General features: G+C 40.1%; 1 protein-coding gene across 1 annotated transcript; it reads left to right on the top strand.

Moving 5' to 3' along the window:
* The first annotated feature begins 336 nt into the window (after positions 1–336).
* Positions 337–25,990, top strand: ZBTB10 (zinc finger and BTB domain containing 10). Its single transcript, XM_039702970.1, has 5 exons — positions 337–1,399; positions 8,388–9,285; positions 18,625–18,798; positions 20,639–20,814; positions 23,258–25,990. The coding sequence occupies exons 1-5, from the start codon at positions 473–475 to the stop codon at positions 23,561–23,563; spliced, it is 2,481 nt and encodes an 826-aa protein (XP_039558904.1). The 5' UTR covers positions 337–472; the 3' UTR covers positions 23,564–25,990.
* Positions 25,991–26,379: the final 389 nt, after the last annotated feature.

The raw sequence follows: 26,379 nt of genomic DNA, 5'->3' as shown, positions 1-26,379 counted from the left end.
TATAACGGTACCGCCGCTCCGGGGAGGCTCGGCCGCTGCTCCGCGGCCGCCGCCGCTCGCCCCTCGGGACCCGCGGTGTCCCCCTCCCCTCCCTGCTTCCGGCAGCGGAGGGGGCGGGCTGCGGCCCCTCGGCGCGGGCAGACGCGGGGGGAAGGAAAGGAGGGACCGCGGCGGCGGCGGGCGGCGGCCGCGGTGCATTGTGGGCAGCCCGTTGTTCATTTGCCACCCGACCCGATCCGGGGCCTGTCGGGACGGAAGCGCCGCCGCCGCCGAGCGATCGAGCGGGATCCATTGTGGGCAGCCCCGCGCCCGCCGCGATCCAGGCCGGACCCGGGGGAGCGGGGAGCGAACGGCCGGACTTCGCTTCTCTCGGCCGCCGCCCCCGCACGGCAGCCGGGCGCCTCCTTCCCCCGCCCCGTTCCCGCGGCGGACGGAGCGCTCGGCCGGGCGGGGGGCGCGGGGCGCGCCCGCCATGTTCGCGGAGATAAACCGGCGGACGCTCGCGTTCCGCGGCGGCGGCGGCCTCGTCACCTCCGCGGCGGCCGCCTCGGCGGCGGGGGCCGAGGCCTGGGAGCGGCAGGACCCCGAGGCGCTGAACGGGCGCGGGGCGGACGAGGAGGCGGAGCTGGAGGGGCTGGAGGCCGAGGAGCTGGAGGCCACCGCCGCCGAGGAGAAGGAGCTGCTGCTGCCCCAGGACGCGGCGTCGCCCCCCGCCGCCGCCGGCCCCATGTTCGCCGAGAGGAACCGCCGGACTCTGGCCTTCCGCGGCGGCGGGGGGCTTCTGGCCGCCCACCCCGCCGCCAACAATGGCTGCGAGGCCGCGGCCTGGCCGCGGAAGCACTTCAATGGGCGGGGGGCGGACGAGGAGATGGAGCTGGAGGGCGCGGAGGGACTGGAGACGGAGGGGCTGCTGGAGGGCAAGGAGCTGGTCCAGGACGGGGGTTCGCTGAGTGACAGCAGCGACGACGAGGAGGACGGCGAAGGGGGCAGCCTGGGCGACGGCAGCGGCGCCGAGGGCGGCAGCTGCAGCAGCAGCCGGCGGTCGGGGGGCGACGGCGGGGACGAGGCGGAGGGCAGCGGCGAGGGGGAGAGCATCCGGCACTTCCCGCTGGCCAGGCCCAAGTCCCTGCTGCAGAAGCTGCACATCTCCTTCCAGGGCTCCTGGCTCAAGGAGTTCCCGTGGCTCTACTACTGCCAGGAGACCGGCCTCATGTCGTGCGCCTGGTGCACCGCGGCCGTCGCCGCGGCTGCGCCCCCCGAGGTGATCATGTCCGGCGCGCCCCTGCCCGGGGGCCACGACGAGCTCTGCAAGGGCACCCGCAACTACAAGCGCGCCCTGCTCCTGCGGCACCACCTCTCCGCCGAGCATCGCCTCAACGAGCCCGGCAGCGCCGAGCAGGTACGGCACGGGACGGGGAGGGGGCGGCGGGGAGGGAGGGAGGGAGGGGCAATGCCGGCCTCCCCTTTGCATAGGTGAGGTTTTCCTGTGCTCACGTGTGTGAACTTCTTTAAATGGCTGCTCGTGGTTGTCGCTGCCCGGCGGGCTGGCCACACCGCGCTGCTCTCGCTCGCCGCGTCCGGAGCGGGAGACGAGCCCCCTGTGGGACTCGGGGTGACTCTCCCGCTGGGTGTGGGCAGGCACGCAGACACAGCACGAGCTGTTGTTTGTGGCTCTATTCCGTTCCCGTTATCCCTCCGGCCCTGGCGGGTGCCGCTTCCATTAGTTCATCTGTTTATCTCGTGGAGATAAACCGGCGATGTGGGAAAAAAGTTGCGTACGACTCCCAGTGTCACAGCACTGATTTAAATACGCTCGTTACAACTTCCTCCTGCGGTGCAGGCGGAGGGAGGGCAGTGTCCGGCCGGAGACCGCTTGTGAAATGGGGGCTCGGCGGCGTGAAACTGGAATCGCTCTGCCGTGCTTAGCGGCGTGGCCCCGGTGCACTAATCGGATAACTCCGTGTATTTAAGTTCTTCGCGCTGAAATCTTTTTCTTTCCCGATTGCGTTGCCTTAGATTGAGTTGCTGAGCAAGAAGTCTGCAATCGCTTGGTGTGTGTTTGAGATAAACATGTGGTTTCCTGAAAGCCGTGTTACTATGCCAGCGCTCCTCTAACGCTGTAGGAGTAGTGAAACTCTCCACGTTCCCCGCTGAACTTCAAATCACTGTGTTTCTTGGCTGCTTTCACGAATGAGACAGGGCTTGCCCTAGAATATATGTAGATGAAAAGACCCTAAAGAACACTTGTGTTGAATCCTCAGCCTTCTGCAGCCTTTTCTCCTAGGGATGCCTCCGCTGCTGAAGTTCTCTCGATTGCTTCACTGGCGTTAAACTTGCCTGCGGGCATTAGCTAAGTGTTGCTTCAGGTTAGGCTAGTCCTTGAATTGTTAGGCTGTTAGCCGGAATTAATTGATTAGTCACTCAGTTTTTCTGCATTTATAATTCAGTTTTAATTAAAACGCCCACCTTGGCTGGGTAGCTTTATTTGGAGTCTGAAATGTAATGCGGTACTTAAATTGAGGTTATTGCTTGAGCACTCTTAAGGAGCTCAGGGTACCTTGGACAAGAGCTGCTACTCAAATGTTAGGGCAGGATATCAGGATTACAGGATGACTTATAAAACATTAGGTGAACGATAGTTTTCTTAGAACTACTTGGAAAATGTATGCCAAATTTTTGTGAAGATGTTGCAGGATTGCAAGGGAAACCTTATGGTGTACAAATACCAGTGATCCAAAATATTTTTCGATTTACAAGTGCAACATTCACCTTCAAGATGATTAATACTGTCTTTTCAGTGAGTGTAGTTTTATAGCAGCTACTGTTACAGATATTATTTGGTAGTAGGTCATCTTATCAGTTTTCATTAGTCTTCTGGGGTTTGCTATTCACTCTGCAGTGTTTTAGCCAAACTTGCTTTCAATTAGTTGTTTCTAATTAAGAGACTTATCTTAGTTTCTTTTACTTCTTCATATCTTTGAAAGTGTTCCAGTTTTGCATAATGCTGTTGCAGCGTGTTCCTTACAGTCTTGTTGCCTAGTTTCTAACTTTGGGTTGTGAATAATTACTCTGTAGAAGTATGTTCTGTTGCTTTGTAGCCTCCTGTGTTAGTGGATGCTGCTAATCCGTGCCACACTTGGAAGCTTCTCTTGCTCTGTTTTAACTGTATTTAAATAAAAGCTATTCCAAGCATTTTTTCTCTATTCAGATAACTATTCTTTTTCTTTCTGTCCTCTTACCCTGAGTCTGTTGTAAAACTGTTAAATACTGGGAGAGTGGAAGGGAGGACAGAATATTGGCTTGTTATCACAGTAGCCTACAAGTTAATGTAAGTATGTATTTAAAGATTGTAAGTGTTTATTTGAAGACCTTTCATTGCCATGGGAATATTTGTAAAAATGAATCTCTGCTTTTATACCACTGATAGTTTAAGAAAAAATATTTGTACTAACTGTGATAATAAATGAAACAGTAGGATAGATGAGTCAGTGGTTCTCTGCACTGTACAAAAGATAGGGTTGGGACAAAGGTAGCTGTAAAGAGATTTTTTTTGAGTGGAAAACAGTGCTTTGTGCATCCTTCTGCAATTACATTTCAGTTAAAAACTTCTCACGAGGGAAGGAATTGCAGTTTTTCAGGAGTCAGTGTAGTTTTCTTTGTGGAGCACTTTCACGTTACAGTTGCTTTATCAAAAACCTGATTAAGAATCTGTTTTCTTTCCCATCTATGTTTAATTTCCGTATCCTTTCATACTCTTAATGGCACTTGAATTTCTTTTGATACATATGTTTAAATTAATAGCAAAACAATAGCCCCATTTTTTTCCCTAAATGCCATGATACCAGATACTTGGAACAAAAGTAGGTAATTTGTACCCTGACCGTATTGCCAACATACATAATGAGGCAGCAAAGCCGTTTAGATTTAATGAAACTTGGGAGAGATCTTTCAGCCTTTGTGTTAGAGACAGCACACATGTATTATGGACTTGACAAGCCTCCACTGCAGGGCATGTTTAGCAGCTGCTAATAAACATATGGCATAGTGCCACCACTCAAGCTCAGAAATTGTAGGTGTTAAGACAGTAAAGCAGTAGAAATTTCTATAGGTCTGTTGGCTATTACACTCGTGAAGAAATGAGTGATAATTTCAGTTTATTTTTGGGATACATTTAATTTGGAATGCCAAAATACATCACAAGTGGCTGCAGCTGCTGTAATTCAAGGGTATTGAGCTGTCAACCGATGCTTCTTTCTAAGACCAAATTCTTGAGTCTTTTTCTATTCTAGTTTCTAAAATATTTTTTCTCCTCATTAAAGCTTAAGGAAATCTATCATCATCTTGAAACTACCTTTGTTTTTGTAGTGAAGAGACTATTGTGTTGCAAGGATCTCAAGAAATGGATGCTTAGTGGGAAATCATGGCAAAATATTTTAATTCTTTGATGAATTTGGGTCCATAAGATGCAGATTTATTGGCTGCTAGGGATTCCTCTCCTCAAACTCCTGCATCTTCTTAAAACATTTTCTTTCTGGACATAATTTAAAGCTAAGCTTTGGAAATACTGCCAGAAAAGCTTTCTCCAGTCTAACAGGCATGTTGGTTTAAAGCAGAAGCTCTCCAAAAGTAGGAAGGCCTTTGATGTGTTATTTTTTCCATGTGAACTGGAATTGTTTGCATTATGTGAGCAGTGATGAATGGAAGTCATGCTTCAGATGTCAGCGTTACATTACAGTGTTCTAAGTTAACTTCTTGACTTACTCTTAGCAGAGTGAAGAAGTTGAGGAGGAAGTCAGGCCTTAGAGTAAACACTATCGCTTAGTGTATTTTCATGTAGTGTTTTTATCAATCCTCAAACTACTCAATTTGATACTAGGGAATTAATGAAATTATTTGAAATTGCTGAGTTTTGTGTACAGCACAGAGTGGAGCATCATGTGCAGCTGATGGGACCATATTGAGATAATTTTCCTCTGCACGTGGTTAAAAAGCTTACTTTTTTAGAAGATACATTTTCGAGAGTAAGGATTAATTTGGGGACACAGGGAACTGTGGTAGAGCAAGATGTGGTAGTGGGGAAGGGATTAAAAAATGTGGAATAATTACTTTTCGTATACATGCAGCTGAGATGGAATCTCTGGTTAGGTTGGTTTGAATTAAGAATTTTTTCTTAATTCTTCCTGCTCTCACTGTCTTCCTTCCAGGGACAGAATATGCTGATGGAACAGTAGGAGAAAAAACTAAACTCCTAGTAGCAATTTTTGATCATCTGTTTCTGCTCCTGTTAGCTTTTGGGCAAGTTTAATTAATGAATTATACATATAAAATAATAATTTGTCTTTGTGTGTATTCTATTGAAACTGAGCACAATATTAGTTTCCTTAAGAAGTCTCTGTTCTGTTGCAGCACTTCTTAATCTCACCCACAGAGAGAAGCTTTTGACTTAGAGCACTGAAGGTTCCATAAATTGAAATGAAATTGTGCTGATCTTTATCTTTTATTCCTTACTAGTGTTTAATAAAGGATGAGGTGGTTTGGTGTTGGGATAACTTAGTTGATGAGAATATGGGGTCTGTATTCTGAAAATATAGTTGACATCTAAGCAAATATCATTAGGCTGTTGTTCTCATGAGGAAAACAACCCTTATGATGATGTGTCATGTAAGTTACAAAAGTCTGCAAATGCATCTTTTCCTGTAATTATTTTCTGCATCTTCCCTCCTGTTGAACTGTATTGTATTTTTTCTGTATGAATGTCTAAATCTCTCCAAGTAATATTATTTTGTTCATTTTTCTCATAATAAATATCAGTTTACTTGTCATACTTGGTGTACGTAGACTTGATCTGCTCAGACATCAGGACTTCATTTGAGTTGTGGCACTAGGGTTAACTGTTGTACTATACCAGCAGTAAAACAGTTGGTTTTAGTACTGCAGTTAGTTTTAGAAATGTATATGCACCCACTTCTGTAAAGCTATAATACTAATTAAAGCTGTAATACTGATTGATCTCTTTCTCCAACACATACCCCTAATAGCTTGGACACAGGTTGCATAATATCTGATTTTTCCACTCAACCTTCTGGTCTTGTCATAATGAAGATTTCAGTCTTGTTTTTCTGTAGCACATTTGTGATCTGCAGCTCCTCTTCACCATGCTGGCTTGTCCTGTTCTCAGGAAACAAAAACCCCATATTGTAAATATAAATTTATTTTTTTGTCCCAGCTTGATTGGGTACATATACTTGCTTAGTTAAAATGTATTCTCTCTCAATTATTTAATCAGACGTTTGTCAGAAGAAAAGAACTGCTGCAGGTCGTTTTTTAAATTTTATGCGGTGTTTAATGTGTTCTCAGAGAACGAAATTGGCAGCTATCACAGCATCTACCTAACATTTACTGTGTGAGGTGCAAGTCACTGGTGATTGACGAGCGTGACAACACTTCAGGGTGCTGTCATTTTCATCTTAATCTGATCCAGTGTCAGTGTAATTGGTGTTTTGAAACTGTGCAGTGCACCATTGCTAAAGTGACAGGAAGCTAGTCCAGAACCAAAATCTGCTGAGAGCTTAGCATGACAGCCTTAGCTGTCCCACATCTGGAGCAAACTGTTTCACAGTCTTGATCTGAGGTAGTACTTGGGGTGTGTCATAAAGTACACAAAAAAATTAAGATGAGGTGAGCAAAGATGTACTGCTTGTTTTCGCATAAAAGGCTAATTGCTTTTATTCCTTCCTCTTCAATGAAGTGTTTTTCTGAGAAGAGTAGAGATTCAGAAGCAACTTGAATGTGACAGCAAACTGAAATTTCTCTGCAGGAGATGCTGAAATGGCACAGTGTCTGTTTTGGTTATACCAGGTCTTATTTGCTGCTTATATATGTAAACACTGGTTTAGATGTAGTTACAGCCTCAGTTGTCATTCCAGTGATCCACACTGGGATTATAAATTGAGATGAGTACTGATGTAATCCACTAAGGTCTGTGGGGTGGAAAGTGACTTTTAAAATATATGTAGCTGGTTTCTGCAGTAGTCCCAAATTAAGAGTAGTACTTTCCTGCAACATGTATTTTAGCTGCAGCATAGCTTATGGGCTAATGACAGTGCTAACATTACCTTCTTAATACTGATTTTGACCTGTAATATTGAGGCAGGTGAGCTTTAACACCACTTCCAGTTCCCTGATCAGTGAGGTATTTTAGGAGATGAGAGAGGAAAATAATGATTTGGCTTGGAGCTGTCCAGTTTTGGGCTTTCCTCATTTGCTAGGAAAGAAGATTGACAGTCTGTTTCATACTAGATCTCCAAGATTCTATGTTGCTGCTCTTGATGGCAGCATATGTCAACCCATATAAGTATGGTCTCAAATATGCCAGTCTGTTTTCTGCTTTCTACTAGCTAGTACTATCTCTGAATCATCTTTATCTAAACATGAATTAAAAGTCTTCTGTGTGCTCAAAAATCCAGTACAGATATTTTGATCTCTCCCTGTCTGAACTAATCTTTAATAATGAATAATTGGTGTTGGATTTTCTGAAAATATCAGGTTTTAGCAAAATTTTGGAGCTGTGTTTGAGATCACATCTTAAAAAGGCTGTGTGTGTGTAATAAGTGTTGTGCCAGCGTTGCCACTGGAAAGTTTGGGAGACTTATTTGAAGAAAGTCTGAGGCAAGAATTGTAGTGGAAGCTTAAGTTGGGAGTTTTTTTGTCATCTGCAGTGTTTTGTCTGCTTGTCATGTGATACACTGTTTAATCCTAAAACCGCTGCAGTTAAAAAGCAAAGGATAAATACTTAATTTGTAAAACTGTATAAGAAATACATTTGCCATTATATCTATTTAGCAATATATTTTCTTTAAAACATTCAGGACAGATTGGGACATACAGACCTAATTTGTGTCTATTTGTATCTTAGCATGAAGAAAATGTTGAATCACTTATCTGGATTCTGCTTAATTGTTTAAGTGGAGATTTCTGGGGAAGTACGAGGGATTGGATATGTGAGAACCATCTAGTTAAATCTTTGGAAAGAGAGGCTCCTGAATCTTTAATATATGTGGGTTAGGAATAACAAGTACTTCACGCTCAACTATATATTTCCTTACTTTTGGCTGAAATTTCCCTTCCTTTGCCCTAGAGGCAAATCTAGTTCTGTTTGTTTTAAACTTGGGGGTGGAAGGTGCAGAATGAGAGCAGGATTTTTAGTTTTCAAAAATGTCTTGTTATTTATATATTCCTGTCTGCCTTTGTGACAAAGAACATAAATAACAAAAAATAGTTTAAGATAATCTTCTTTAGTTTATTTTCATATCCTTATTACTGTGTTGGAGAACTAAGGAGAGCATTTATTAAGAGCTAATTATGTTTGTGCGGTTTTTTAATTGCAGGAGGCAGAGTTACCATCAGAACTGAATAATGAAGGATACTGTGATTTTAACAGCAGGCCAAATGAGAACTCTTACTGCTATCAGCTCCTGCAAGAGCTCAACGAGCAGAGGAAGAAAGGCATTCTTTGTGATGTTAATATTGTGGTGAGTGGGAGGGTCTTCAGAGCTCACAAGAACATCCTGGTTGCAGGCAGCCGCTTCTTTAAGACTCTGTATTGCTTTACAAACAAAGAAAGCCGTAACCAAACCACTGTTACCTATTTAGACGTTGTTGCTGTTCAAGGTTTTTCTGTCATCTTGGACTTCTTGTATTCTGGTAACCTCGTGCTCACGAGCCAAAACGCCATTGAAGTGATGTCAGTGGCCAGCTACCTTCAGATGACGGAGGTTGTCCAGTCCTGCCGCAACTTCATTAAAGATGCCTTAAACATAAGTATAAAATCGGAAGCTCCAGAGACTGTTGTAGTGGATTACAACAGAAGATCTGTTAGTAGGGATGGTTTATCTCCAAGGGATCAAAAAGTTGCCAGCTTCTGGGCAACACGAAACCTTACCAACTTGGCAAGTAGCATAAAAACTGAGAATGATCCGTACCCCATTGATGAGGGCCAAATGGAAAGCTACCAAATGAATGACTGCAGTTGGGTCCAGGACAGCTCACCTGAAATGGCTGAAAATGAATCTCAAGGTGAGGGAAAAGTTTTCGTGTGGAATGACATGGGTGCACAGGGACAATCAGTTCCAGAACCTGGAAAAGCAAGAAGGAAAAACCAAACTGCAAAGAGATTTATTTATAATATACCACCTAATACTGAAGAGAATTCTGAAGATTGCTCAGTGTTGCAACCGTCAGTCCCATATCCAGAAGAAGATTTGTCCTTTATTAAAGAAGAAGCAGGTAAATATTGCTTAATGTCAATTATGTCATTTGAAAATTAAAGTACTGACTGCAGTATCTGACTACATAACTTTTGCTTTTTTATTTTTTAAATTATTATGCTGTATGAATAGTTAATCTATGTATTTGAAGTACTGTCATTTGCCTGCCTCACTTTTTGATGAATTAATAGTTTTGAAAACTTAGTACAATTTAGGAGCAAGTTAGGGGTGAATTTGAGACACAACTGGAACAAAGTTCTTTAGATGTCTGTTGTTTCTAAAGCAGTTTAAAATGTATGCCTGCTTCAATTATCAAGGAGCAGTGGATGTCTCCTCCAGGGGCCCTGATCTGCTCCTGCCCCCGGGGCTGGGTGACACAGACAAGCGGTAGTCCCGCAGGGGGCACATGGGGACCCACGGTTGTTCTGTGTGGTGCCAGCAGTGCTTGGGTACTGTGGTGACATGTGCCAGTGCAGAGCAGTGTGGGATGGGACTGGGGATGTGTTTCTCCAGTACAGGAGACCTTCATGTGCTTAGTGAGTAGTGTGACACAACAGAGCAGCTCTGGAGAAGCAGCTGTGCTGAGGAGCACTTCTGCAAATGCTTGTTCCTTATCTCTGGTCTTCATCTCTGAGCTCTGGGTATGTCTGCTTTAGCTTTGCTTGGGAGTTGTGCTTGTGAAGTGAATTTCCTGTACTTCTCTTACTGGCTAAGCTTTGTTAAACTGCACAGGATTCCTTCTGGCTGAGCTGGCATGTTTCAGGAACATGACAGTTGCTAGTATGCCTCAGATTCACAGCATCAGGTTAGATCTAGCCTAAGTGAAGCACCCTTAGCTGCAGATAGTGGGGGATGTTGAGTCCTCAGCACCCACACAACAGTTCTGCCTGTGCTGGGCTATACTGCTTGTCCTAGTTGCAGTGCCACGAAAAAGGACAGCAGAGGGTCTGAAGCAGGAGCTGAGGATGTGTGTATTTGTGTCAGACAAAATCTCTGACACAATTTAGCATGTGATTTCTATTGATGATTTATAGGGGTTAAATATTCAGTGTTTTTTACTGATGGAAATACAGAGAATATGCCTTCTGTATGATGGCATCAACAACAGATATAGATAGTTTGGATTCTGTGGGATTTTGTATGTGTGCTGTGAAGATTTCTTAGAGCAATAATGGAGGGCACAGGCAGAGCAATATGTTTAGTCCTATGTGTGCTGTGAAGATTTCTTAGAGCAATAATGGAGGGCACAGGCAGAGCTATATGTTTAGTCCTTGGTTTTTTGGTGGTTTTTTTTGTTGTTTTTGGTGTGGGGGGTTTTGTTTGTTTGTTTGGTGTTTTTTATTGGTTGGTGGGTGGGTTTTTTTGACAGAAGCACCAATGTTTCCAGTAAATTGTTATGCTGAAGAATTAAATTACAGGAGACATCCTTGTAGCATTTTGATGAAAAATTGTATTGGAGACAAAGCATACTGAATATGGTTGTGGTATCGGTCCAAAACCATTGAAAGTTCTGTGACTACAAGGGGAAGTTTATTTTACTGAGTTCTAAAATACTAGTCAACTAGTGATCTCCTTGGTATTTTCAGAGCACACCATATATGTTCCTAAGTACATAATTACATTTTCTGTCAGTGTCAGAATTCTTTTGGAAGCCATATCTAATATCTTTGTAATAATATCTTCACTTTTACTAAGTTCTTGAATGCATATTGTTTGAAACAAGAAGAGTGACTGAAGTAGGGCTTAGTCTAACTTACTTTACACCCATAGTCTGTTCTTCAGCTTTTGGTATTCTTTCTCTTCTACTTGTGGCTCTTTTTCTTTCCTTTGTAGGTAGATTCCACTCTTAAACACTCTTCTTTTAACTGCTCCCTCTATGCCAAAGAAAAGGTGGAAGAGGGAGGAGTGGAGAGTTGGAAGAATGTCAAGAATGAGTTGTAGAGTAACCTGCAGGTTATACAATAACTTGTAGTTTTGGATTAAATTTCTTGTGGGGATGGAAAAGCTACCAAAAATAATAGGCACTGAGAGGTAAAAATCTATAAGAAAATGTCATCTAGAATAGATAAAAGATAATTCTAGAAGAAGAAAAATAAAGAGTAGTAAATTCTTATATTAAGAACTAAGGAATGCACTCTCCTGTTGGTTGCTAAAATGGAAACAAGGAGCTTCTACTGTTATGCTTTGTCATGTTCTGATGAGGATAACACCAGTGGTTATGAACTGTCAGTTACGTGCAGGGTGAGTTTCTGTGCCCCTGATTTAGGTTTGGGTTGGTCTGGTGCTTTTGTGATGATACTGTAGATATGGTGGAAGAGAAGCCTACTTAAGATCACTGCTCTCACTACAAAAATTTATCCCTGAAGCCACTTCCTTGAATTCTATAGTAAATGAATTTTCCAGTTGGGTACAGTTGGTAAGTATTAGATAATAAACAGTAAAAGCTTTCTGAAGCATCTGCTACCCCTCTTGTTGCAGTAAAGCAAATATGTTAAACTGCTGCTTGCTGAACATGAGTTTTTCTGCTTGTATCCAATAAGGATATGTCAGCTGCTTCTTCCTCCCACCCTGTTTCTGATTCATTTCTGATGCCTTGTGAAGGCTGGCCTAGAATAGAGGCTAGATGGAGATAAAGAATAAAGTAGGTATTTATTAAAAGCCTCTATGGATCTACCTTGGGCAGCACAAGAACCCAGCCAGGGCTACACCCAAGGTGAATCCAAAATGGTCACAAAATGGATGACTGCAGTCTCGCAGTTTTATAAGTTTTGGTCCATTTGCATATTGGAGTTAATTTTCCAATTGTACCTTTAGCTTATGAAGTCCTGTCCTTCTTGTTTTCCCTCTTCATTCCACTGTTGTTTATGCTGTTGGGCCTGAAACTTAGATCATTTGTCCTTGGTCCCCAGCGAGAGAAGGAATTGTTTTGTCTACTTACTGTGAAGAGAGCTTACTATCCCCTAATATGAAGCTCAGAACTACACACTAAAGCAGTACAGAATCTGAAAAATATAAAAGCTAAAACCTGAGGCATTATTGCCAGTGAGTTTATTTAACACCCTCCCTGTAAAAGTAGCATGTTGGTGAGCTTTAAAGGAGCTTTAAAAAGGTTAAGATGGATTTGAAATTCCTTGTACTGTCTTACATTTACTTATATTTTACTTAAGTTTTCAAGACTTTTCCAGTTTTAGCTATATTAATTAAAGCAGCTGTTTAACTAAAACATGGAATGTTACCACCAATATCAGTATTTTCTCCTAGTTGATAATCTGCTAAAAAAGTCTTTTACTGTTTACAGCCATCATTCATCGTACAATTAACCATTTACCATAGTGAAAATAACCATGCAGACAGCACATTACAGTCACTGTTACAGTGTCACAAAAGGTCATAAAACCCCAGTGAACATAATTCATCATATGCTTAATGTCTGTTCATGGGGTGATTTTTGTCAATTTTCATCACTTCTTTGGTCTGTCTTTTATCTTTATCTGGCCGTGGTGTTTGTTTTTTTTTTTTTTTTTTTTAAAGTGTCCTATCCTCAGACTTCAGAACACAGCTATGAAGTATTGCTTATGCTTTTTGGAACTGACTGTTGATTTTTAGGAGACTTGCATGCAATATCCCAGTAGCTTTATGAAGCTACAAGTGTATAATTTGTTACTGTGATTTTTCAGGCTATATAATGCTGTACTCTGGTGGGGGTGAGGGAAAGAATAACAAGTGCAGGATTAAAACAGTCCTTGGTGGAACAACAAGGTTCCTGACTGATTTTGTAGGGGTTCTTAAAGAATTTAATTCAGTTTAATGTAGAAACAACTACTTTTCAGAAGGATACAGACAGCAGCTAAACCTGCTTAAAAAAATGCAGTGCTGGTCCCAGCTTTTGTCATGATGCGAGGGAGGAGCATAACACAACTTGATTAGGGCTTTACAATAAAGCAGGTATCTTTGTATTTGAAGAAATCAAGATTGATGGACTTATCAGGACAAATGTATATTTCTTGTAGGGATAAACCCCACTTGGCTGACTGTGTTACAAAAGAAAAAAATTGTGATTTTTTTTTTCCTACTTCTCCATGGTACTATAACTCTGTCTTATTTTCTTTAGACTTTAAGCTGTTACCCTGATTAAAAGATGTAAATTCCTTGATGGACGTCTAACCACTTTATTTGCCCCCTTCCCTATGTAATCCATTATTGAAGTTGTCAAAAGTTTTTAGAAGTCATCTGAAAACACTGCAGTCTGAGGGTCAGCCTCTTCCCCATTCATTCAATTTACCTCTCCCAGGGATCATCCCAAAGACAAGCAGGTTCCCTCCTCACATTCTCACAATATGGTCTGTCCCTAAGCCTACAACTCTGGTCAGTGTTTTGTGTATTACTGGTGTCAATATGCAGGTTTTTGTTAGTTTGGTTTTTTGTGGTTTTTTGTTTGTTTGTTTGTTTTTTGGGTTTGTTTTGTTTATTTGGGTTTTTTTGTTTGTCTGGTTTTTTTGGGGTATTTCAATATGGTCTGTCCCTAAGCCTACAACTCTGGTCAGTGTTTTGTGTATTACTGGTGTCAATATGCAGGTTTTTGTTGGTTTGGGGTGGTTTTTTTTGTTTGTTTTGGGTTTTTTTGGGTTTTTTTGTTTGTCTGGGTTTTTTTGGGGTATTTTTTGGGGGGGGGGGGCAATGTGAATGGGTTGTGGAAGAAGGTTTTGTGGTGTCTACAGATCTTCTCTGCCTGAAAATCACTTTGACTCACAGTGTAATGCATTGACTTACTAACAAGGGTCCATGAGAACAATTAATTTCCCCACAAATAAACGGTCTGCATGAGGAAAGTTCCTTACTTTCTTGTGTTTCACTGGTATAGTTGTTGGAGGAGATCAGCAAAATAGCTTTCACTTTCTTGGGAAAGAATTTTTCAGGGAAGGCGTGATAATCAAGTTGAAAAGCAAGTGCATAATATAGCTGGCATGAGTTAGTGGTCTTCTGTCAGGGGTAGTTGATGCTAGATCTGGCTCCATAATCATGGCAATATACCACTTCTTCATGAATGAAAAATAGTAAAAATTGAGAGCACTTTGTAGCAATAGATAGAGTATGAATAAGATTGCATTGGCAAAATGTCTTAAGTATGTCTGAGCCCTCTGAGGCAGTTGAGCAGTAATGTGTTTCCAGAATAAGCCTTTTCAGCTGAAGCAAGGTTAAAGATGTGAGGAATACTCTGGGAACAAAGGGAGCTCAAGATACTTTCTTTTCCCCACCTTCCTAGTGTGTCAGTCTTGGCAGTGCTGTTTCCTCTGTCATGTTACCTAACATAAGCAACAAATCCAACTCTCTAATAGCAATCCAGATTGTATCAGTAGATTACCACTGCTTTCTTTGCAATCCTTGAAAGCTATGGCCTAATCGCTTATCCAGTCTACTTTCTGTCTTTTTTAATTGATTAGATGAGCAGTCAGTGTAAAAAATATAGTGAAAAATAGCATTTATTTTTCTCTTATTTTGGCACTGTTTCCAGTGCTAATATATGTAAAGAAAACAGCAGTTAAGTTCACTACAAACAGCTGTATCTAATGCAAAATTTTGTATCTTTTCCCTCAGTGCACCATATGTGTGTCCTTTTCTGCAATGCCCTGTTTAATGGCTTCTGTCACTGAACTTCTCATTATTTCCTATATCGTCACTTACTCAGTAATGTATCCTTTTCTGGGCCCCAAATCAGTATATTTTCTGATATAAATCAGCAAGAGTTAAATTTGTCAGACTAAGGATGCTTCTGGCTTAGACATGTTCTCTCTTTCTGGTGGTGCATGCCTGCCTCTTGCCTTCAAAACTGAAAATCATTGTATCTGTCTTTTGGTTAGCCTTTTTTCCTGAGAACAAATGCAATAAAACATAAAATCCTTTCACCGTGTTTTTAATAGCTTTTTTTAATGGTGTAAAAGCCACACAATAATTTAATTTTATTTCCCACTGTCCTTTTCTCTTCTTAAATCAACATAGTGTGAATTTTAGTGCTGATGGTTAATCAGCTTCTTTGTGTTCTGGGATTTTTTTTATTATTTTGGCTTTGCTTGTTGTTGGCTTTTATTAAAGATCAGATTACTGATAGCCTTTTATCCATGCAGGCTAGATGAACGAGTGAATGTTTGAGGTTAATTGACATTTGGGTTATTAACTTACAACTCTTAGAAATCAACTAAAGTGTAAAAGGGTAACTTTAGATCAGAGAAAACTTGTGATCAGGTGGTTTAGTCTGGAGACAAAGAATATTATTGCTTCTAATTAGCTTTTTTTTCCCTCAAAGATCTGCCTTACCTGTCTATGCTTTCCTCCTGTGCACCCTCTCCCCAGTATACCAGTATGACTGCATCCATAGTTGCATTCAGCCTCCTATCAAGAGGCTATCATGTGGCTTTAAATGGACCAGAACAGGCCAGATGATAATTGTAAGCAGGTTTCAGGGGCAGTAGCCTGGCTGAGAGGAGAAATGGGAGAAGATCCTATGAGCCACAGGGGTCTGTAAATGTGTTGCATTCTGGAAGCTTACCTGACTGTAGGCTCTATATCCAGCTGGGGAAGGTAGTACAGGCTGGGTATTGCACTTCCAGCTTCCAGTCTGTGTGTAATTCAAATCTGTCTTGTTTGGATGAGCAAGTAGACACTAAAGATGCCTTTTGCATGGTTTTGTTTTGAACACATTAAATGTGTGCTTAATCTAGAAAGCATGTTTTCTAGGTCAACGAATTATTCTAAGAATAAGCATTAGGTTTAATTATTATCTACTTAGTCATGTATACTGAAGCATGAAGCATGTGTAGCAACCTCTTATCTCTTGTGGTATCTGTGCTGGTGTTCTTTCATGTTATAGTGGGTCTTCTCTTCCAGTGGGAGATTGAAAGATTTAGTAGCTACTACCTACACTGGGTGACAGCTCTTAAATTTATTTGGCTCTATGCTGAGTCTTGTGCTAAGATCTCGAGTTGTGCAGGGGTTTGTGCTCCTAAGTTCCCTCAAACTTAAATAGCAGCTGTGTACATAAATGTTCCTAGTGACATTTAGATTGTGTTCTCTTAAATACAGAAGAATTGTCAAAGTGACAGTGTTATAAAATGTACTCAGCTTGGTCCAACTCTTACCTATGGTCAGTCTTTGGCTTATTCTGAAGGAAGCTATACAATAGTGCCTGTACACAGCATAATGTTACATCTGTGTGCAGTGAAGACTTGGGTCTCTTGATCTTGCAGATATTCATCCTATAAGGGAAGGAAAAGTGATTAAAATATTTTATTACTGACTGACCTTTCACTGTTCAGCTACAGTTCTAGTACAGGGAGAAAAATCTGTAAAGAAAGGATCTAATACTTTAAACATTATAAAAGTAAGTTTGTTTTTTCCCCTCTGCTAGATCCTGAAGCCTGCTGTTATTTGGAGGCTTATAGCCTTAAGAGCAAGTCACCTTTGCTCTTACCCAGACTGTGCAACACTGCTTCCTCTCTAATCCTTTCTTGTGTATTACAGAAGGAAGTCTTCCTCCTCACCTCAAAGGAATGTGTAGTTGGCATGTCTATAGGGTATCTGTGTTCTATTCCTTGAGCTGTTGAGATGCCATTGCTGGAGTCCATCACTCCAAATTAGTATAAGGAGTTCTTGCCTATTTTGGACATAACAGAAGTTATGTCAGTAATTAAAGTTAGAGTCAGTAATTAAAAAAAAAAAATCCTCACTGCTTTGTGTTTTTTAAGGGAGAGGGAGGTTTATTCCCTTCCCTCTTCTTCCTTTTATAGCAAAATAAGTAGTTAGATGAGCTAAAATACTGCTATTTTTTGTCTTCATTCACTCAAGCTCTGCTTTTAAAAGCTCTGGTGGAATGGCTAGTTTGGCAGTCATGATGCAGCTTTGCTTGTTGTTTGCCATTGTCTAATGGATGAGATAGAATTATAAGCTTCCTAGTTGTTAAGTGATATCCTTCTGAACTGTTGTCTTATGTTGCAGACCAAATCACTGCTGCCAGTGGTAATGCTGCCTGAGCAGTAAATGAAACTACTGTATGTGTCTCATGCTGTGAGGATTTGTACTCTGTACTTTTTTCCAGTGAAACTGCAAGTTGGAAGTGTTTAAATATGCAGCTTGCCACTAGCTGTGTGAAATTCTGGTTTAGCCCAAGAGAATTTCCTTTCCCAAAAAAAATCCTTAGAATGAACAGTGTAGGGATAAAAAGAGGTCTTTGGACTATTGAAATGTATAGTTTCAGGCTTGAAAGCAAGAATACATCTCCTCAAGACTTTTCACAGTGGTGACATTGGGAATCCAGTGTGGATACCCAACTACCATCCAGAGAAATAAAAGGAAATCTGCCAGTTACCACTGCAGTTTGTTTATTTAACAACTGTCTGCCTGTGAGGAAAGTAATGGATTTTATAAGTTCATGATTTCCAACAAACTCCTGTCTAGGGGTTTGGGGGAAACATTGATTTGCACTATTGCTAGAAGAGCTTTTGCCCAGCAAATATGATTTTGTTAAATTCTTAGTGCAGCTTTATTGTGTACTATTTATAGTTCTCTGTGCTCTGTAATAATGACTCCATGTTCACTGATGCAGTTCTTGTTACAAAGTATGGAATTAAACAAGCAAAGATATTTTTAAGGCATTGTTCACTTCTGAATGGTTCTATTTTTTTCAAGAGGAAAAAAGAGTACGAAGACAACATAAACTGCAGAAGATCTTGTCTTAAGAGCAAATGTAAATATGCAAACTAGTCTTTTAAGCTGTTATATTCCAAGTAGTTATGGTCTCTTGAATTGATGTGGTTATAGAGTAATGGAGATGATTATTCAGAAAAGGATTTAGACATAGCTGGAGGATCCTTTATATAAATAAAGCACTGCATATGTATACCATGAAGATATTTTAAAGCAAAAAAAACCCCATGCCTCTAAGTAGAAAATACTTTTGTACCAACTAGACCACTGTGGCAGTCCAGGTGAAGTCACTGCACAAAGCCGTTCTGAAGAGAAAAGTTTTCTCATGGAAAACCTTTCAGCCCCCTCGTGATGATAGTGAGGGAATACATATCCTTACCATCAAAGTCTCTGTAGTATGAAAAAGGCTTTCAGTTTTTCTCAGGATGGGGAGAAGAAATGGTGCTCTGGACAGTAGTTCAACGGTCTCATTTCATTGAAATTAGGAATACAGTTATTTCTTGGTTTAGTATTGAATACTATGTGACAACATGCTATAATTACTATTGTAAGGTTAGAAACTTTTTGTCACAGTTTAAAAAGGATATACATATTGCTAAACAGATTAGATTGATGACTGATTAGAACCCAGGAAGCTAAAGAAAGAATGTGTCTTTAATAGCTACTTCAAGTGACTTCAAGTACGGACTGTTGCCGGGTACTTCAAATGACTTCAAGTACGGATTGCTGCCGGGTACTTCAAGTGACTTCAAGTATGGGCTGCTACCGGGTACTTCAAGTGATTTCAAGTATGGATTGCTGCCAGAATCTTGGCCAAAAGAAGCTTGGGAAAATGGTAAGTGTATCTGATGGAGAGTAGGTAGAGGTTAGGAAATTATTTAATCAATCTTCTTCCATATCATTTGCCTTTCTGGATAATGTACTTCCTTGGAGGGAGGAAAAGGAATTCAAATGTATGGAAGAGTAAAACCAGAATGTGATTTATATCAGTTCTAGTATAATGGCTGAGTGTGAAGGTACCTGAGGTCTTTAATAACTTGATAGCTGCCTGTCCCCTTACTAAGCTAAATACAGATAAATGGCCTTTGAAATTGAAAACTTGGATGGTGAAGATATGGAAATAAATATAATTTTAAAATGAGATCCCAGCATATGTCTTGCTATTAAAAATAAGAAACTTCATTGCAATAAGTGTTTTTAGTCCCGTGCAGCTGTAATTAAGCCTTTTTCTGTCAGTTCAAGCAAACAGTTACCTGTAATTATTTTTGTTTGAAAACATACTGAAAATACCACCATATCTAAAACAATTGTTGCTAATTCCTTACAATACATAAAGTATTCAGTACAAAGAAGATATCAAGTACTGGGTAATAGTAATGCTTACCTCTTCTCTTTAACTGAGATGTTACTGGGATGTGGCTTATGGTTTATTTTAAATATTTTGGGGTTTATAGTAGAAGAAATGTGGTCATGAGAAGGTGAAGTTTGCTGGCAGTCAAGAAATTAGAAGCTGGGTCTTAGGAAGGCTGCCTGTTCTTAAACCATTAAATTCCTTACAGCCCTGATGTCTGCCTGTATAGGACTTGCTCTTCTTCATGCAAGCCATTATGTGACGTTTTGTGGAGATGCAGCTCACATGAGTGCTGTGATATGCAAACTTGTGAATATTAGCAAAATGTAACTTCCATCTTTGGATGAATTTAAAAGCTCAAAGGAGGCAACTCTAGAGACAGGCCTGTGAGCATGTGCACATAATGTGCAATTACTCATGTTTTCTTCCTGCCAGCATGAAACTCTTGCACATAATCATGTAGCCTTAGCCAGTGCTTTTTGAATGCTTCTAGATGGTTATGATTATGTTCTTAAGTTCTCACTTGTAGTGAGTCAGTATGCTATTATCAAAATCTTGTATTTCTATGTGGCCTTCTCCGCATCATAGAATCCTGTGTTGTTCTTTTTCACACAGTAATAGGCAGCTGCATTAAACCTGTTTTGCATATATCCTTGGGCAAACTGTATAAAGGGTTCTCCTCCATCATAAGGAAGAAGTGAGATAGTGCTACTTCCAGAAGTTTTTTCTGCTCTTTTTATTTTTTGTGCTGTTAGATCAAAGTAGAAAATAAGTAAAATCTGAACCAATAACTTCCTTTTTGAGAATTTCAGAATTTTGCTACCTCTTAGTATCCTACTCCTCTTGTCAATATTCATTCTTTCTTATACTTCTTTTAAAGTCAGATCCTGGTAGACGGTTCCTGCATGTAATTCTAAATAGAATAGAATTCCAGTAGAATATTGGAAGAGAAGATTGCGACTGTCAAAATGCTGCAGAGTTAGAGGGTTTCTAATCCAGAAGAAAATGTTTTCTGGTATAACTGGCATCTAGGAAAATAGAGTATTGGTAAATTGTAGTTAACTAACTTCAATTAATGAAATAAGACTCCTGTGGTAAAATTGCCTTGGTTACAAGTAGGTATTTTTCTAGTAGAATTGTACATGTAGAACTTAGCAGCGTTTTTGATTTCTGCAGACAGACATTGTCCTGATTACCCTGATGAAAAGATGTATTTTGCTTTATTGTTTTGGCACCTGTTAATTTTTGTGCACCAGACCTAATACATTTGGATGATTTTTTGTGTGTTTCATTATCTTTTCTCCTGATGCTTCTTATCTTTTAGGTGATTCCTCTGCTTTAATCATGAACAAGCTGAAGTGTCCACACTGTAATTATGTAGCCAAATACAGAAGAACACTAAAGAGACACTTGCTCATTCACACAGGCGTGAGATCTTTCAGTTGTGACATCTGTGGGAAGCTGTTTACACGAAGAGAGCATGTAAAGAGACATTCCTTGGTGGGTAATCTCAAGTGTTCATGTATATGTATGCACATGTATGAGTGGGGTTTTATGGGGTTTTTGGTAGTTGGAACAAACTGTTCTATGATTTGACATAATGTAAATTGTCTTATCTTGATCTGAAATGGATGAAGATAAACATTTCTTAGATAACTGTGCCTCTTGTTTTCTTAATGGAAAATGCAGTGTCAATGATGACAGTAATTTCAAGATTATTTTGAAAGTGATGTGATAAAGGGATAGAGTGTATATAAGTATTCTGTAGATAATGAAAAGCAGTTTTGGCTTAGCTTTACTGCAGTAGAATAGCACGTCTTGGTCTATAATACTGAATCATCATTTTCTGTGAGGGCGCCCTGTTAATTCAGCAATTGCATAATATCTTGAGGTAGTTCTAAAATGTTTATTTCACAACCAGACAAAGCTATAGTGTAGTATCTGCTTTAAGGTTAGGAAAGAATGAAAAATTTCTGATGCAGAAAGTAAACATCTGTTTGACTTGCATTCTGCCAGTACCATAACCAGCAGTTCAGCTTACCCTGTCCTGTGCACATTGCATAACTCAGGATTTGACTTGAGTACTTGTTTATCTGAGGATCCAGAGAAAGTTTTATCTGCCTTGGGTATTTTGTAGGTACTTCGTATCTTGTCTATAAGGAAATTAAGACTTCATTATAATATATACTATATAAAATCCAGGGTGTATTTTAGTGTAGTAATAAGAGCAAGATCATGTTGGTGGTGAGAAAATAATATTTCTCCAACCTGTGATTTTAAAAATTCCCCTCATTTTGCAAGATGTTTTGTAGATAGAAAAGGTTAGTACATACGTGGAGTGGGGTAAATGGCACTTCTCCAAAGTGCTGCACCTGGGATGGGGCAGCTCTTGGTATCTATATAGGCTGTTGGATGAACATGTCAAGAGCAGTCCTGCTGGGAAGGATTGGGGATGCTGGTGGGTGAGAGGTGGGACATGAGGCCACCAGTGTGCTCTTTCATCCCAGAAATCTAAATGTGTCCTGGGCTGCATCAAAAGCAGTGTGGCCAGCAGGTGAGGAAGGGCATTCTGCCCTTCATGAGACCCCACCTGGAGCATTGCATCCCGCTCTGGGGTCCCCAAAACAGGAAGGACATGGACCTCTTGGAGCTACTCCAGAGGAGGGCTATGAAAATGATTGGAGGGATGGAGCATCTCTCACATGCAGAAAGGCTTAGAGAACTGGGGCATTATTGCCTCGTTGATGGCCATGCTCCTTCCTTTGTGGCTCAGCAGAGAAGGTGGCAGCAGTGGGAGTTAGTTGGTCTACCAGGAAGAGTAGAGTGGGACTTCAGTTTTCTGTCTTGCATTATCTGACCAGGACTTGTAGCTGAAGTTTTTTTTTCCTCCAGGAAAGGAGATGAAGTCAGACAATGTGAAAACAGCTGTGGAGTGAGCTCAGTGCAGTTCTGTGCTTTAACAGAAGTGTTCTTTCTGTGACAAAGTCAGAACACTTTTTTTTTTCCCTGGGCTTTTTTTTCCTCCCTCCCTTCCCCTTTCAGCTCAACAAACCTCAAACATTCTGCCTTGTGTGAAGTATTATAACAGGCCTAGAGGCTGAGGAAAGCACATGTATCAGTTACGTACAGCAGAGCTGAAGTAACTACTTGTATCATGACCTAATTTATTTTTCCTCTCATCTGGGTGGTAATTTCTCTTTTATCTAAAATTGCAACTTTTTCAATGGGACTTCAAATGAGATATTTAAGCACATAATTGTAATCTGTTGTGGGAACACCAGATAGAAGAAGGAAGTCTTCAACTTAATTTTTTCATAGATAATAACTAATATACATGGTTACTGAATTCAGTTACTTGTACAAGCAACATACTTCCAAATTTAAAATCTATGGTTAGTTAACAGCAGGCTTCTAATTTTACACACAGACACAAATAGAGGACAAAAAAATTACCTAAGGGACCTGGAAAGTTGATGTTAGTTTTAATTGTGTTGGGAAGGAGAAGTCATGGAAGTATTTTACTCTTTGAATTCTTGAATTTAATAACTCTTGCTTGTTTTTTAATATTTATAGGGTTTAAAATTGTTAACAGCAGTTTTCTAAACGAGTTATCTTGTGTGCAGTGGAAGGGTTTGTGCTGCTCTCGTTGCTTCTGAGTCTTGCTCTGTACCCTGAGATGTGAACTGAACACTCACCTGTGTACAGAACAGGAGACCTGCTGAGCTCCAACAAAGTGGTTTGCTCGTGGGCAGTAGCTCATATCATAGATAAATAGATCTCCAGTAACTCTTCCTTACTCTGAATAGTGTCAGGTATCTTTTGGAAAAGTTAAAAATATGAATTTTTATGTTAATAATTTTTATTGTTATTAATAGTTTTCTAGTACTATATGCAAATGTAACCTGGTATGCCTATATTCAGCTTCCATATTTCTCTTCCATAGGTACATAAAAAGGATAAAAAGTATAAGTGTATGGTGTGTAAGAAGATTTTCATGCTAGCAGCCAGCGTTGGAATAAGACATGGATCACGACGTTACGGAGTTTGTGTAGACTGTGCAGATAAATCCCAGCCTGGAGGGCAAGAGGGAGCAGACCAGGGGCAGGACACAGATTTCCCTAGGGATGAAGAATACGAAGAAAATGAAGTGGGAGAAGGCGACGAGGAGCTTGGTGATGATGTAGAAGAACAGAATGACCAATCTCGGTGGGATGAAGGCGGGGAAGTTTGTATGCCTTTAGATGACTGACAGAGCATGAGACTTCAGGGTGCTGCAAATGGACACTGTATGGATTGACTGTTTGAATTTTTGGACTGAAGGCTTGTGAAATATGGTACAGGCTGGATGGTAGTTATGTTGCTGTGAAAATGTAGGGTCAAAGCCTTATAGCAAAAAAAGGATTATTAATTTTTTTATGATATTTGCACAGGACTGTACAGCATACAACCGTTTGGTTGAATTATACAGAGTCCTCACATCTACAGTCAGTTATCAAAATAAAAATGTATTTTTTATTATTTATAGGCTATAGCTACTTGGGTCCTATTCAGACATAGTAGTAACTGTAATTATGTTACACATTCATGTACCTGTTTACATGAATGAAGAAAATTGCAATTTGGTATGGAAACACAAAGACAGCTTTCCCAAATCCACTCGTACTTTTGTCAGCGAGTCAGTGAAGCTAATTTGGGCTAGTGGCTCATTTTCCACAAGCATGTCTTTGCCATACAAACCTTACCTCTCCTGTAATCTGATAGGTGAAAGCCAATCATTTAAATATGTGTCACAGATATTGCCAACACCGTATTGAAATTTGGGTTGAAAACTTTTGGCTCTATGCTGGCAGGTGCTATGGGTGATAAGCACTGGAGAAGTTTTTAATGGCATTAATTTAGTGTCTGTTTTTAAAGAAGGTTGTTGTTGATTCATCAGTTTTAAAACGATAATGCAGAAGAAATGACCAGTAATGAAAATAATAGACTGATCAGAGCATGGGTAACTCTTGTGCCACTTAGTCAAAAGAGACAGTCATGCTTTTTAAAAGATATCTGATGTAATAATGTTTCTTCTTTCTTCTAAGGCCCCCCCCTTCTCTCAAAATTTTTTTGTTTCCCTGGTGTATACCTCAGTCCCACAGAATAAAAATACAAGAAATGGAGAAAGTGTCATATTAAAACAACTTTTTGGTCAATAATTTCTTACTTGTCCGTTTTTTGGCTAATTTATGTGATGTGAATTGGACACTAAGCTATTGTGCCCATCGTTCATCATTGAACACAAACTATTTTTTATTCTTTTGTACTTCATGGGTTGTTGTTAGTATTTAATATAAACAAACTACATTTAACTTGCTCATTTGCTGGATTTTTTTTAAAGAAAATAAGTCCAAAGCAAAATAGTGCTCCTTGAGTTGTCTACTTTTCAGGAGGATATGCTCCCTATGCTCTTTGTTTCAGATTTTCTAGGAGGCATTGAAACTTGAATTTTCATAGCCACGTAGGTTTTTTTTTGTTTTGTTTTGTTTTGGTTTTTTTTTCCTAAGCTTGTAATATTGTACCAATGATTTCAGGCCCCTTCATAGGGAGGCAAGGGCATTACACCTTCACCTTAAACTCCTCTATGTTGTCTAGCCTAAGGCAACTAAGGCAAGTTAATTCAGGCAATCATTGGAACAATAAGTCTGATGTACTGTTATGTCACAGTGAGTAAATATGCAGAGCATTTGTCATGACACATAGCTAGGCCAGTGTGACAGTACTGTATAAAAAACAATTGAGGGTCACCATATTTTTCAATTTTGTTTAATTATAAAATGAGTATATTTTTTCCTATTTTATGTCAGGTAACTAAATTATGGTAGTTGTGTGGATAACTTTGAATTATGCTTTGATGGACAAAATCTTACTGGTGCTCCATCTGATCAAAGTTGGTATGTATTTAAAGAGACAAGCTTTATGTTGTCCATAGAACAGTAACATAATGTTAAGACATTGTTTTTGCTGATTGAAACTGAGATGATAAGTTTGAACTACAGTTATATGGGAATTAAAATGCTTTTTTTTATCATCCACTTGTTTCATTGGTAGTTTCCACATCATTGTAAACCTGACATGAATAGTTTTTTGGGGAGGGTGGGGTGGGTGGGGTACGTTTTTTTACACTGAAGATTACATTTTATTCTCATTGTTCTAGACTGAATTGAGTAATGTGTAATTCTGGTGGGGTCCAAAGTAGAAATTAGTTAGGCAAAGATGATATGAATGAAAAAGTATTTTAAACGTTAATGTTCTGCTTTGTGAATATGTAAGTATAGCATAAAGATTTTTCCATCCCATTTATCCCTTTTAAAACCATAGTTTACAATTGGTAGATCTGTCTATATATATAAATATATATATATATATCTGAAATTCACCTAAATCTGCTTTATTAGAATACTGCTCACTTAATGCTTAGAAACTGGACCTGGCTCTACATTCTTAATGTATTTTCCTTTTTTTTTCCCCCCTTTTGTTTTCTTGGGATTTTTTCCTCAAGGTATGAACTTATTCTCTTGGAACTGAATCTTCTTTTACTACTTAAATCATTTATGTATATCTGGTAAATTATGACCAAATTTGTTGTTAGACTGCATTACAGTAAATTGAAATATACACTTGGTACACTACAGAATCGTTGTGCTTTTGTTCTGGTTCTGTTTGGAAAAGCAGGCCTTAGTAGACATTTGTGTTATTTATAACTATTCAGTTATTATTCACTGGCCTTAATATTCTGTTGCATTGTGACAATCATAATTTCCTTGGTAAAGCTTAACTGCTTGCTTTCAGAAGTTGCATGTAAGTGCCCATGGTAGGCTGGAGAGCGAGGGTGACTGTCTCTAGCAAATGGTGTGAAATACTTCAATCAAGGGCCACTGTTCTTGTCTTGGAGGACCTTAAGAATTCAGGTGCTATCTCCAGTCTGGCTTTTCTGAGTTGTTTTATTTAGAAGTTATTTAAAACATGTTAGCTTGATTTGGTATAGTTCTAAATTAATAAAACAAAACTTCTGAAGTCAGAACT

This window comes from Passer montanus, unplaced genomic scaffold (assembly GCF_014805655.1).
Source record: "Passer montanus isolate IOZ18808 unplaced genomic scaffold, ASM1480565v1 scaffold16, whole genome shotgun sequence".
NCBI classification, from domain to species: domain Eukaryota; kingdom Metazoa; phylum Chordata; class Aves; order Passeriformes; family Passeridae; genus Passer; species Passer montanus.
This window is presented reverse-complemented; position numbering and strand designations above follow the sequence as displayed.